Source organism: Neophocaena asiaeorientalis, unplaced genomic scaffold (genome assembly GCF_003031525.2).
Source record: "Neophocaena asiaeorientalis asiaeorientalis breed wild unplaced genomic scaffold, Neophocaena_asiaeorientalis_V1.1 scaffold357, whole genome shotgun sequence".
NCBI lineage: Eukaryota > Metazoa > Chordata > Mammalia > Artiodactyla > Phocoenidae > Neophocaena > Neophocaena asiaeorientalis.
The window spans coordinates 5,157,095-5,171,084 of NW_020173270.1; the positions used below are offsets into that span (position 1 = coordinate 5,157,095).

Sequence of the window (13,990 nt, forward strand, 5' to 3'; positions counted from 1 at the left end):
CAGGGGGCGGGCCTCGGGAAACCGTCCAGTCAGGGGCCCGGGCAGTAGCAATGCCCGAAGCACTGTCCAGTCAGGACGGTGGGGCGCGAAGCATCTCCCAATCAACAGCCAGATGGAAGAGAGTGCCAGGAGCACTGTCCAGTCAGAGTACGCTCCCAGCCCGTGAGCGGGTAGTTCTCGGCTAGCCGTGCCGCTCCTGCGCACCTGCGCCGCGTGGGCCCAGGTGTCGGTTCCTAGTACCTCACCTGCGCGGGCTGCGGCAAGGACGCCTGGGAGACCCGGGAGCCCGGCAGAGATGGTGAGTCCGCGGGACCGGGGCCCGAAACCGGGAGGGGCTGTTACGAGCCGTCCGGAACCGTCTGGAAGCGGTCGCGGGGTGGGGTCCCGGCGTCCTGTCCGGTCCCCGCTTGTGGGGCCGGTGTCTCAGGACTATCTGGGTGACCTAGATATGCACAACTGCTCTCCTCTCGGGGGTCCGGGAACATCAGCCCCTGGTCGGCTCCTCCCAACCGACAGCCTGCGGAGACCTGCTTGGGGGCCCTGGGCTGGGAGGGCGTCTCCCGGTAGGTCCTCCGTCCTAAATGACCCCAGCCCCAGTTCTCATTCCATGAAGGGACACTATTTGTCAGCTGACTGGACGCCTGAGGGGAAAAGATGGAAATGATTCCTGCCTCCTGGGTTCTCACAAGAACCACACAAGGGAGAAAAACTAACGCGAAGGTCAAGGAAAGCCCACTGTGAGGTGGGGCAGCACCCCTCACCCCCTCCCACCCCCCAAGCCAAATGCACTGGCGACACAGCGGGGACACAGCCGGTGTCCTTTGTTCAGGGAGCACGTTAGCAGTGGGGGAGGGGTGCCCCTCGTGGTAGCGTGGTTGCACTTGACCCTGAGTCATCTGTGTCTGGGTACCAGTTCAGCACAACCCCTCCGTGTGTTTTTCACCTTGAAAAGATGTATTCACTTACTGGAACCTCAGATTTTCAGCAAGTGTAAAATACATTGAATTAGTACAGCAGGAGATATAAGATAAAATACTTTCAAAGGGGTGAGTTTCAGGGAAAAAAAAATGTCATACATTACGTTTCTTAAACATTCTTTTAAAATCTCCTCCTGTCTGTAGTAAGTTTCTCAGGTCTGTCCCTTCCTGAACAGCTGCAGAGAAGTGAATACGGTACCACATAGTGTGGTAGGTGAAATTTCACCAAAAATACCAGTTATTTAATTTGTGACAGTAGATGATACTGTTGTTTTTAATTATCTGCAACACACTTTGCTTAAATCTGCAGTAAATTAGTTATTGCCCATGGAAGAGGTGGGAATACACGGATGTTACTTAGATATCAGTTTGTCCTGTCCCATGTGTGGAAGTGTCTATCATTTCTGCTTGGCTCCCCGTGGGTACCCTGTGGTGAATCAGGTCTCCCCCTCCCCATAGCCACAGGCCTGCCTGGGGCTCTGTTCCTTTCTGTAGATTTAGTCGTCCATTCCTTTGCCAATTCCGTCCTGTCAGGAGTTGCTGCTGCCTTAAAACCCTTGCAGTGTGATAGACGGATTCCTGCCTGGTACTTCAGAATATTTTGGCTGTTTGGGGGCATTTGTGTGTAAAGTTAGTATTTGTCAAATCCTAAAAAACATCTGGTTTGGCAATTTTATGGAATTTTATAAAGACTCTGTCTTGGGAGGGTTGATATCTTGGTAACACTGATTTCTTTTTAAGAACATGTGCCATCTTGTCATTTATTTCATTTTGCTTTGTTATTATCCTTCATGTTTTAACATTTTTGTTAGGTTCTTTTTATAGCCTTCATTAAATTGATTTTGAACTACTTCAATTTGGTTTTTACCATGGTATGTGTTATCTTTTTTTTTTTTTGAGTAATAATTTTTATTGGAGTATAGTTGATTAACAATGTGTTAGTTTCTGCTGTATGTGTTATCTTTTTTACCTTTTTTAAAATTAATTTTTATTGGAGTATAGTTGCTTTACACTGTTATGTTAGTTTCTGCTGTACAGCAGAGTGAATCAGCTATACATATACATATATCCCCTCTTTTTTGGATTTCCTTCCCATTTAGGTCACAACGGAACACTGAGTAGAGTTCCCTGTGCTATACAGTAGGTTCTCATTAGTTATCGTTATTTATTTATTTATTTTTTGCGGTATGTGGGCCTCTCACTGTTGTGGCCTCTCCCGTTGTGGAGCACAGGCTCCGGACATGCAGGCTCAGCAGCCATGGCTCACGGGCCTAGCCGCTCTGTGGCATGTGGGATCTTCCCGGACCGGGGCACGAACCCGTGTCCCCTGCATCAGCAGGCGGACTCTCAACCACTGCGCCACCAGGGAAGCCCTAGTTATCTATTTTATACATAGTATCAATAGTGTATATATGTGAATCCCATTATCCCAATTCTTCCCCCCCCACCTCTCCCTTGGTATCCATACATTTGTTCTCTTTGTCTGTGTCTCTACTTCTGCTTTGCAAATAAGATCATCTGTACCATTTTTCTAGATTCCAAATATATGTGCGTTAATATACAATATTTGTTTTTCTCTTTCTGACTTAACTTCACTTTGTATGACAGTCTCTAGGTCCATCCACATCTCTACAAATGACCCAATTTCATTCTTTTTTGTGGCTGAGTAATATTCCATTGTATATATGTACCACATGTTCTACATTTAGGTTGCTTCCATGTCCTGGCTATTGTAAATAGTGCTGCAATGAACACTGGGGTGCATGTGTGTTTTTGAATTATGATTTTCTCTGGGTGTATGCCCAGTAATGGGGTTGCTGGGTCATTTGGTACTTCTGTTTTTAGTTTTCTAAGGAACCTCCATACTGTTCTGCATAGTGGCTGTATCAATTTACATTCCCACCAACAGTGCATGAGGGTTCCCTTTTCTCCACATTTATTGTTTGTAGACTTTTTTTTTAAGTTAAGTGTTTTTAAAATTAATTAATTTTTTTGGCTGCGTTGGGTCTTCGTTGCTGTGTGTGGGCTTTCTCTAGTTGCGGCGAGCGGGGACTGCTCTTTGTTGCGGTGCACTTTTTAAAGTGAACTTTCCAACTTGCTGTTGCTATTAATTAGAAAAATAATGAAATTTATTTTTATGTTGAATTTTTATCCTGAGATCTTGTTCAGAATCTTATTGTACGATTATCTTTGTAGTATGTGTTATCTTTTTAAAGTGAACTTGCTGTTGCTATTAATTAGAAAGATAATGAAATTTATTTTTATGTTGAATTTTTATCCTGAGATCTTGTTCAGAATCTTATTGTACGATTATCTTTGTGTTCTATTGGTGTCATACATGTGCAGCTGTTGAGTTAGGCATTAAGACAAGTGTCTCCTGGCATTGCACATTTGTGCATTTTCCAGATTGGATTGCTAATGTAATGTTGACTGAGAGTCAGGTCATCTGTCCACACTTCACTTGTACCTGATTGTCTTGGAGAAAACAGTGAATTTCATACCATTTATATGTTCTTTGGTCTCGTTTGAATATTCCTTTGTCCATTTTCCTTTATCCAATCATGCACATTACCATCTATTCCCCATTGGTAAGAGTGTTTTTTTATGTATGACTGTTGGATATTATAAAATGGCTTTCAGCAGCTCTAAGATGATTACAGGTAAATCCTGTGAATTGATTTTAGAGTTTTCTGTTGTATCACATAACATCAGTGCAGGAAAATGCATGTGACATACATACAGTTGACAGAAATGTTTAAAAAAAGTAATCCTCTGTTAAATGAAACTCAGCCCTAAATGTAGAACAAGCTTTCTTAAAAGGCTTGAAATGAACCCCAGTGGCAGGCCCCTCTGCCACTCTCCAGATATGACCAATATGTTGAGTATGTTGAATTACGTGAAGATATATATAATTATATGTAATTATGTGTGTATATATATATGTATATATTTGTTATTTAGATTTTTAGGTGCCAATTTGCAGTCTTATCTCAAATGGTTATTTTACTGTTCTCCCTTACTCTGCCCTGCAGCCATTCATTCATATATATGTGTATCGATATCAACGTGTATATACACACACGTGAAAATCTCTACCCCCCCTCTATATATATACCCCTCCAAATCCCCTTGCTCTGCCACATTTTCCTCAGTAATTATATTTGATTTGCTTATTTACTGCTTTCCTCCAAAAGAATTTAAGATCCACGTGGTTCAGAATTTTTGTTTTGTTAGTGCTGTAGCCCTAGTGCCTGCAAGTACTGTAACCTAAACAAATTTTACTAAATGAAAGAGCCAGAGGTCAGGTCTTCAAACAAAGCGTTTTTGCATGGGCACGGGGCTTTGGCAGGAGAAGCAGTATGAGATGTAAGGATGGAATAGGATGTTTCTGCTGGCTGCTCTCCACAGCGCCCGGCAGAAGCTAGCTTATCTCCTCATCACAGTGGGAAGTAACAGTCACACTAGCAAAACAACTGTGAGGTGTGTGTGAAAGAAGGGCAAGTGTGCCAAGCTGGCATGATGTTATTAATTCACTGTTCTGCATTTCCTCTGCTTTGAACTCGTTTTAATCATGTCTGCTTTACAGAGTTATTATAAGTATATTTGTCTTTCTCATATAATGTGTGCTCAATGGCACATTTAAAAAATTAGTATTGTAATATAACAAAAAAATTTTTTAAAAAAGAACGAAGAAAATCCCACACAAAAAAATTAATATTGTAAAGTGTTAAATATTTGATGGTTTCAAGCTAGGTGTGTTGGGAGTCCCTGTCTTAGTCAGCTGGGGCACCTGTAAGCTGGGTGGCTTATACACAGCAGAGCTTTGTTTCTCACAGTTCTAGAGGCTGGAAGTCCAAGATCAAGGCACCAGAAAATTCGGTGTCTGGTGAGAGTCTGCTTCCTGGTTTGTAGGTGGCCGTCTTCTCACTGTGTCCTCACACAGCAGAAGGGTCCAGGGAGCTCTCTGGGGTCCTTTTTATAAGGGTAAATCCCATTCCTGGCCACCTCCAAAAGGCCCACCTCCAAACACCATCACATTGGGGGTTAGGTTTTGACGTGAATTTTGGGGGGACACAAACCTTCAGTCTGTAGCAGTCCCCATGACCACCCTAGGTTCAGAGATTCACTAGGAGGCCTCCCAGGCTTCGGTGTATAGTCTGCTCATGGCTGTGATTTCTGACTGCAAGAATAAAGCAAAGTCAACAAGATTGGGTACCTTTCTCCCTGCATTGAGACTGTCCTAATCCCTCCTTGTCTTGTCTGTCTTAGAGTCCCAGCTAAGCCCCTGCTGGGCAATCAGCCTCTGAAGGTCATCCGAAATAGGTTTTCAAAAGAGCTTTTTAGCAAACTGAAAACTTCTACCTAAAATTCCAAAAGTATATCTTTACTTAAAGATTGCCTGTTTTTTCATTTTGTTTACCTCTTTTTAAAAATAATTAATATATCTATTTATTTATTTTTGGCTGTGTTGGGTCTTCGTCGCTTCATGCGGGCTTTCTCTAGTTGCAGTGAGTGGGGGCTACTCTTCATTGTGGTGCACGGGTTTCTCATTGTGGTGGCTTCTCTTGTAGCAGAGCACAGGCTCTAGGCGTGTGGGCTCAGTAGTTGTGGCTCATGGGCTCTAGAGTGCAGGCTCGGTAGTTGTGGCACATGGGTTTAGTTGCTCCATGGCATGTGGGATCTTCCTGGATCAGGGCTTGAACCCGTATCCCCTGCATTGGCAGGCAGATTCTTAACCACTGCACCACCAGGGAAGTCCCTGTTTACCTCTTTTTGAACCTCCAGTGGGTAAAAGTCATAGTAAAAAATCATTTATGGAGACCTAATCTTGTTTCTGATACTTAGGGTTCCAATTCCAATCCAGGCACCAGTTGGAAACAGCAAGGAAGCTGTGTCTCATTTTTCTTAGCACTGATGGGGGTGATCTCTCTAGCATTTATAAAATTACAAGCAGATACCATTAGTATCCATTTTTACCATCCAAGCAGGTGCAGTAGCCACAAAACAAAAAAAAAGTAAAAAAAAAAAAAATCCCTCCCCCCGCCCCTTTTTTTTCCCTCATTGCAGTCAAACCTTGTGTTCATTTCCGAGGGCTGCCATAACAAATTACCACGATGTGGGTGTTCTCTCATATTTCTGGAGGTTGAAGTCCGAAATGAAGGTGTTGGCAGGATCATGCTCCCTCAGAATTCTCTAGGGTCCTGGGGTCATTTCCTGTCTCTTGTACCTTCTGTATCCCCAGGCGTTCCATTGCTTGTGGCAGCATGATTCCAGTCTCTGCGTCCATCTTCTTCCTCTGCTGCCTTCTCTGTGTGGCTCTGTCTTCACATGGCATTTTCCCTGTCTCCTATGGACACCAGTCATTGGATTAGGGCCCATCCTAATGACCTCATCTTAGTTTGATTACATTTGCAAAGACCCTGTTTCCAAGTAAGGTCACATTTATAGGTATCAGGGGTTAGGATTTCAGCCTACCTCTGTAAACGTATTTAGCGTTTACAGGGATAGCGTTACAGCTGGGAAGATACTGGCTGGCACGTGTGGGTGGGCCAGGAGGCCCAGCAGCTAGGCTGAAGAAAGGCTGGCTGTCCCCTCCCCTTTGGTTTGTCTAAAATTTTGTTTCAGCTCTAGGAACTGATTTAACTTTTTTTCTCCTGATGCAGTACAATCTTTTAACATTTTTTGCCTATCCAAAGCTCACTTTTGGGAACTTGCCAGCCCTTTCTCCTCCTGCCTGGAAGAGAGAGCAAAAATCACAGGTGTCACCTGTGCTGAACTTTGATTTTCTTCTCACTTGGCCTGCATGGCCACAGGCAGCTGGTATATCCAGTGAGCCAGACCTCCTGGAGTTGGATTGCTTATTTTTACCTCAGTCAACTTTTTTTTTTTTTTGCCCCAGCACAGCTTGTGGGATCTTAGTTCCCCGACCAGGGATGGAACCCAGGCCCCAGCAGTGAAAGCGCCGGGTCCTAACCACTGGACAGCCAGGGAATTCCCACACCTCAATCAACTTTTAGCCTCACACCAGACAGCTGCCCTTTCATACCCTGGATGACTCCATAGCTACCCTGCTGCAAAGGTTTGCCATCCCCTCCTCCTTCACTCTCCCACTTCCCAGACAGTGCTTTTGCCATATTTTAGTGAATCAGGGTTGCTCTAGCAAATCCCAGTTCTAATGTGTCTGGTGTCCCCAAAACCACCCCTAGGTCCTGCAGGTAGGACTCACGTGACAGCATATCGTTGGAGTCATGACTATGATTTGTTACAACAGAAGAGCACAGCAGAATCAGCAAAGGGAAAAGGCGCATGAGGAGAAATCTGAAGGAAACCAGGTGCAGGCTTTTAAGAGTCCTTTCCCAGTGGAGTCGCACATAACACACCTGATAGCCCCAGCGATGAGTTGTGACAGCATGTGAAGTACCATCTACCGGAGGCTCACTGGGGACTCAGTTCACTGGGGGTTTTTATCCGCTCACAGCTGATCATGTGAGCATCCTCTGCGCAACAAGTACCCAAAGCCCAGACTCCCAGGCGAAGAGCAGGTGCTCAGCACTAACAGTGTTGTCTGCACAGTCAGAGACAGGGAGTAAGAATTAGGGTGATGTGAAACCTTCAGAAATTAAAGTTCCCACACACTGGCCAAGGCCAACCTTGCTAGCAGTCACTGCCAAGGGTAAAGTTAAGGTTTGCAATGTCAACTCCTTTCCTGCACACTAAGTAGAGGAAACACTACAGATGACTGTACAGAGAGCATCTCACCTCCAGAAGCTCCAGAAGCTCCTGTTGTTCCCTGTACAGTAGAGATATTCCTGTTATGCAGCTACTCCGTTGAATATGTACTAAATACCGGCATCAGGATTATTACGTGAGAGTGTTTTCTTTCCCATGCTCATGGATGTCAGCGGGTTGATGAACTTTTTAAAAAACCACGGCTTAAGGGAGGCATGCAGCTCAGTGGTCCCTGTGCTTAGGGGTTGGCCTGACACGCTCATGTGCCCACCAGGGGAGGGACATGGACGTGAGAGAAATTGAGAGTGCAGCCTCTAGGATGGTTTGTGTGGAATCACTGTCTCCTGGAATTTGAGGCAAGGGAGTGTTTCCTTTGTAGGAAAGCACTGCTGAATCCTCTATATATTTTATACTCAAGGCTAAATTTGCTGTCAGGTGTTTTCTTTTTTAAATTAATTAATTTCTTTTTGTCTGCATTTGGTCTTCGTTGCTGCACGTGGGCTTTTCTCTAGTTGTGGTGACGGGGGGCTACTCTTCGTTGTGGTGCTTCTCATTGCGGTGGCTTCTTTTGTTGTGGAGCACGGGCTCTAGGCACGCGGGCTCAGTAGTTGTGGCGCACGGGCTTAGTTGCTCCGCGGCACGTGGGATCTTCCCAGACCAGGGCTCGAACCTGTGTCCCTTGCATTGGCAGGCGGATTCTCAACCACTGCACCACTAGTGAAGCCCACTGTCAGATGTTTTTGATGTTAAAGTCCTTTGCAAAGTAGGGCTCTTAACCTTATCCTCAAGGTCAGCAAGAGTACTCTTTTATGGGTCTGGTAGAAGAGCTGTTTTGGCATCATGTAATGTGTGTGTGTGTGTGAACTCAGGACTGGTGGGCAGCAGCACTGGCTCAGGAGTGTAGGGAACATATGCAGTTCTGACTTCCTATTTTCATGAAAATACACAGAGGAAAAGAGTAGAAACTGAGCTGGTGATAACTATTACACAAAAATGTTAAAATTAATACTTCTTCAAAAGAAATATTTCATTCAGCCAGTTGGACTGTCCTGATGGCCTGGAATTCTTTAAGACAGTATCGCTTGGATGGACCTAGAGTCTGTCATACAGAGTGAAGTAAATCAGAAAGAGAAAAACAAATACCATACGCTGACACACACACACACACACACACACATATATGGAATCTAAAAAAAAAAGGCTCTGAAGAACCTAGGAGCAGGACAGGAATAAAGATGCAGATGTAGAGAATGGACTTGAGTACACGGGGAGGGGGAATGGTAAGCTGGGACGAAGTGAGAGAGTAGCACGGACATATATACACTACTAAATGTAAAATAGATAGCTAGTGGGAAGCAGCCATATAACACAGGGAGATCAGCTCGGTGCTTTGTGACCACCTAGAGGGGTGGGTTAGGGAGGGTGGGAGGGAGACGCAAGAGGGAGGAGATGTGGGGATATATGTATACATATAGCCGATTCACTTTGTTATACAGCAGAAACTAACACACCACTGTAAAGCAATTATACTCCAATAAAGATGTCAAAAAAAGACAATATGGCTAGCAGGCCCTTGCAGCAAGTTGGGTTCCCACAGGCCCATGGGCTTCTCATATTTGGTGGTGGAAAAAGAAGGAAAAGTTCCCAGTCCTTCATTGTGTTTGTATTCCTTAAACCTCATCCAGGTTGACCTTGGGCTTCATGTGCTTATGGATGTTGTACAGTAGGAAGGAGCTAAAGTCACTTGTGTCACAAGGGATTGATGGGTCTTAGAATGCAAATATTATTTCATTTGTATAGCATTTTTTTTCGTTTCTCCAATGTGGTCTAAACCCTTTGGTTGGAGAAGAATAAGCCTTGAATGGTCACAGTAAAAGTGTAGAGATAAGTTCAGTGTGTTAGTGCTGTTAAATCTATGAGGATAATCTATGATTGTGGACATAAAGTAGGAGGTGTGATGACTGGATCACAGAGTAGATGTTAGATGACCATGGAATCTTATTTGAACTTCCTGTGACTTGAGTCCAGTTGTTCAATGCTGTGAGTCTCACCCATGCACCTGCACATATCTTGGGCATTTCAGAACTCGGTGGTCTTTGAGGATGTGGCCGTGGACTTCAATCTAGAGGAGTGGGCTTTGCTGGATTCTGCTCAGAGGGAGCTCTACAGAGATGTGATGCTGGAAAACTTCAGAAACCTGGCCTCAGTGGGTAAGAATGACATCATTCCTTCACTTAGTCATTTAGAGACAAGCATTTCTGGCACATCACTGTTCCAAGAATTGGACTGTGGAAAGGGAATACGTTAACTAATAAGACAGACATGGTCATAACCATCATAGACTTAGAATCTAATAGTTTCTCCCCATGAGACTGAGAATCTGTGTATTAAACTGAGTTCTTCTTTCTGTAAAGAAAGCTCCCTTAGCATCATTGTTGGATATAGATTTCATGGGGCCTTTAGAGGGCCCAGTGAGGTCTGTTTTTGAACCATATGAGAATTTTACTGTGTTTGTTAAAGTGCTTACCATTTTGACCCCTTATACTTGTTATTGATGAAGTCTTGACATAGCTAAACTCCTCTGTGTCCTTTTTGGCTAACAGGTACCTCCTTTCTTGTAAGATTTGTTACCTTTTTGCTTTCAGAGGATGAGACTCAACTTAAGGCCAATGGGTCAGTTTCTCAGCAGGATATATATGGGAATAAAATATCCAAGGAGCATAAAATATCAAAGTTCACTGGAAATGATTCCTTGGCCTCCGTCTTAGGAAAAATTTGGGAAGAACTCAGCCTTGAAGATCAGCACATAGATCAAGGGAGACATCTGAGGTGAGTTGCACTCATGAGAGAAAGCAGTATTTCAGGAGGGAATCTTAGTATGTCATAAAGTTTAAAAAGCAAACAAACAAAACACATGTAAAGCCTAGATCAAATTTGTTTATTCATAGAGATTTTCACGATGATATTTTTTCTTAAATGCGACATTGATGTTGAGTGATAGAAACAGCTGAAAACAATCAACAGAAGAGCCCATGTTTAAGAAACATTGTTTTTGTAATCGTTGTGGTTGAGCCCCCTTCTGTGGCATTGAGTTCATTCCACTTTAAAAGAAGTCAGATAGGGCTTCCCTGGTAGCACAGCGGTTGGGAATCCTCCTGCCAGTGCAGGGGACGTGGGTTCAAGCCCTGGTCGGGGAAGATCCCACATGCTGTGGAGCAACTAAGCCCGTGCGCCACAACTACTGAGCCTGCACTCTAGAGCCTGTGAGCCACAACTACTGAGCCTGTGTGCCACAACTACTGAAGCCCGTGCACCTAGAGCCCGTGCTCTGCAGCAAGAGAAGCCACCGCAATGAGAAGCCTGCGCACCGCAACAAAGAGTAGCCCCTGCTCACCTCAACTAGAGAAAAGCCCTCGGACAGCAATGAAGACCCAATGCAGCCAAAAATAAATAAATAAAATAAATTTATTTTTAAAAAAAAGAAGTCAGGGAGAAAATCTATCCATCCACTGAAATTGGTGAAAATGTAATTCTTGTACTTACTAATAAATCATTATTAACCAAACCATTGATAACATGCTTCTCATTTTTAACAGAAATCACGTGGTGGAGAGGCTCCATGAAAGTAATGATCAATGTGGGGAAGGCTTCAGTCAGACTCCAAATCTTAACCTGTGCCAGAAAACTCTTACTGGAGTAAAAAGGTATGAATGCAGTACACATGGAAAAGTCTTCACGCATCATTCATCCCTCAAGAGTCACATCGCTGTTTGCACTGGACACAAACCATATCAATGTCAGGAATGTGGGCAGGCCTATATTTGTCGTTCACACCTAAGGACGCATGTGAGAACCCACAGTGGAGAGAGACCCTATGTGTGTAAATTATGTGGAAAAACTTTTCCTCGTACTTCTTCCCTCAACCGGCATATAAGGATTCATACTGCAGAGAAAAGCTATGAATGTCAGCAATGTGGGAAAGCCTTCATTGATTTTTCAAGTCTTACTAGTCATGTGAGAACGCATACTGGAGAGAAGCCATATAAATGTAAGGAATGTGGGAAAGCTTTCAGTTATTCCTCAACTTTTCGAAGACACATGATAACACACACTGGAGAGAAGCCCTATAAATGTATGGAATGTGGGGAAGCCTTCAGTTATTCCTCAACTTTTCGAAGACACATGATATCACACACTGGGGAGACACCACATAAATGTAAGGAATGTGGGGAAGCCTTCAGTTATTCCTCGGCTTTTCGAAGGCACATGATAACACACACAGGGGAGAAACCCTATGAATGTAAACAGTGTGGGAAAACCTTCATTTATCTCCAATCCTTTCGAAGCCATGAAAGGATTCACACTGGAGAGAAGCCCTATGAATGCAAGCAATGTGGAAAAGCCTTCATTTATCCCCAGTCATTTCGAAGGCATGAAAGGACACATGGTGGAGAAAAGCCCTATGAATGTAACCAGTGTGGTAAGGCATTCAGCCACCCCTCATCCTTTCGAGGACACATGAGAGTGCACACTGGAGAGAAACCTTACGAGTGCAGGCAGTGTGGAAAAACTTTCAACTGGCCCATATCCTTGCGAAAACATACAAGAACACACACTAAAGAAAAATCCTACGAATGTAAGCAATGTGGGAAAGCCTTCAGTTTGTCCGCTTGCTATCAAGAGCATGTGAGAATGCATCCTGGAGACAAATCATATGAATGCAAGCTCTGTGGGAAGGCTTTCAGTTGCCACATCTCGTTACAAAGACACATGAGAAGGCACACTGCCGAGAAGCTTTATGAATGCAAGCAATGTGGGAAAGCCTTCAGCTGGCCTGAACTTTTGCAACAGCACGTGAGGACGCACACTGCAGAGAAACCTTACAAATGTAAGGAATGTGGTAAAGTCTTCAAATGGCCCTCATCTTTACCAATACATATGAGAATGCATACTGGAGAGAAACCATATGAATGTAAACAGTGTGGGAAGGCCTTCAGTTGTTCCTCATCCTTAAGAAGACATATGAGGATACATACTACCAAGAAACACTACATATGAAACTCGGGAACTCCTCCTGCAAATGAATTCATGCACAGTGCTTCAGAAAATTCACATCAGGAGAGAAATCTTACAAAAGTTGTAAACCTGGTATTGCCTTTATGAGTCCTTCATCACTAAAGTGGACCCATAGGGAGTGTATTTCCAGTTCTTTTGCAAATAAACATTTAGATGAAAATTAACTGTTGAAGTACTCTTTTGGCTACAGTACGTAAATTTTGCAGGAAGTGTTTTTTCTTATGTTTTAGGAAATAAAGCATCTTTACAGTTTGTTGGACTCATGGGTGATTTGAAGTGTATTTTTAATATATAAGTAGTTTTAATATGTTAGTTCTTTAAATTGTCCTTAAAGGAGTTATTGGAACAATGACACTGTGGTATTTGTTTGTATTTTCCTACTGGCTTAGTGTGGCAGATACTGGATAATCAACCATTATATGTTTTCCACCATGGATTGAGAGAATATTTGTTTATTTAGGCCAGTGGAATCTTAATTCTGTTTTTCTTCTAAATATTTGGCAGAAATTTGTAATTATGCAGAGTTCTTCCAAGTGTACAGTCTCATGTGAATTGTTACTTTCAGCTTTTGCCCTTCGCTTTGTCCTTGCTTGTGATAGGGAATTAAACAGTGGGTTTTTACTTAAGAGACGCTTGTGATGTGATCATGAGATACAGAGTTCTGGATTGTGTTATGTCAGCATGGGTAATGTTAGGAGCTACAGTTCCCAAAATCCCTTCCCTTTATGATTCTGTGTTCGAATTTACCAGTAGCCTATTGGCATGAGATTTGGAAGGCAGAAATGAAGCCATTACTAAGTTTTTGCAGCCACATTAAAATATGAGAGAGAGATGCATAGGGGCTACTTGGAAACCAGCTTTCAGCCCGTTTTCCTGATTGTTGGCCTTACCAATCAAGAGTATCATCAAAAGAAATGCCAAGTACTTGATTTCTATTTTTCTCAGAGTTATAGGCTTCCATAAATACCTCCAAGAGCTTGGTGTCAGGGATTCAGTCATGTGGTCAGGCACTCACAATTTGGATTTTCCTACAAACCCTAACATGTCCTGCAGACCACTAATTCAGACTCATGTTTAGTGATCTCTGATGCTGTGATTCCACTCTTCTCTAGATGTTAACATATTTTACAAGGTCTAATTTGTATAGCAGACTCTTTGTTCTCAAAACTTTTAGTGACTCTGATCGTGATTCTACCACAAAAGCTACA

At 43.4% G+C, this 13,990-nt stretch overlaps 1 protein-coding gene across 1 annotated transcript; it reads left to right on the forward strand.

Moving 5' to 3' along the window:
• Positions 1-205: 205 nt before the first annotated feature.
• On the forward strand, positions 206-13,034 carry LOC112400270 (zinc finger protein 555-like). Its single transcript, XM_024745973.1, is given in 5 exon segments — positions 206-298; positions 9,790-9,916; positions 10,352-10,535; positions 11,303-12,705; positions 12,708-13,034. Coding segments are annotated over 5 exon segments (1,800 nt in total). The 5' UTR covers positions 206-295; the 3' UTR covers positions 12,791-13,034.
• The last annotated feature ends 956 nt before the right edge of the window (positions 13,035-13,990 follow it).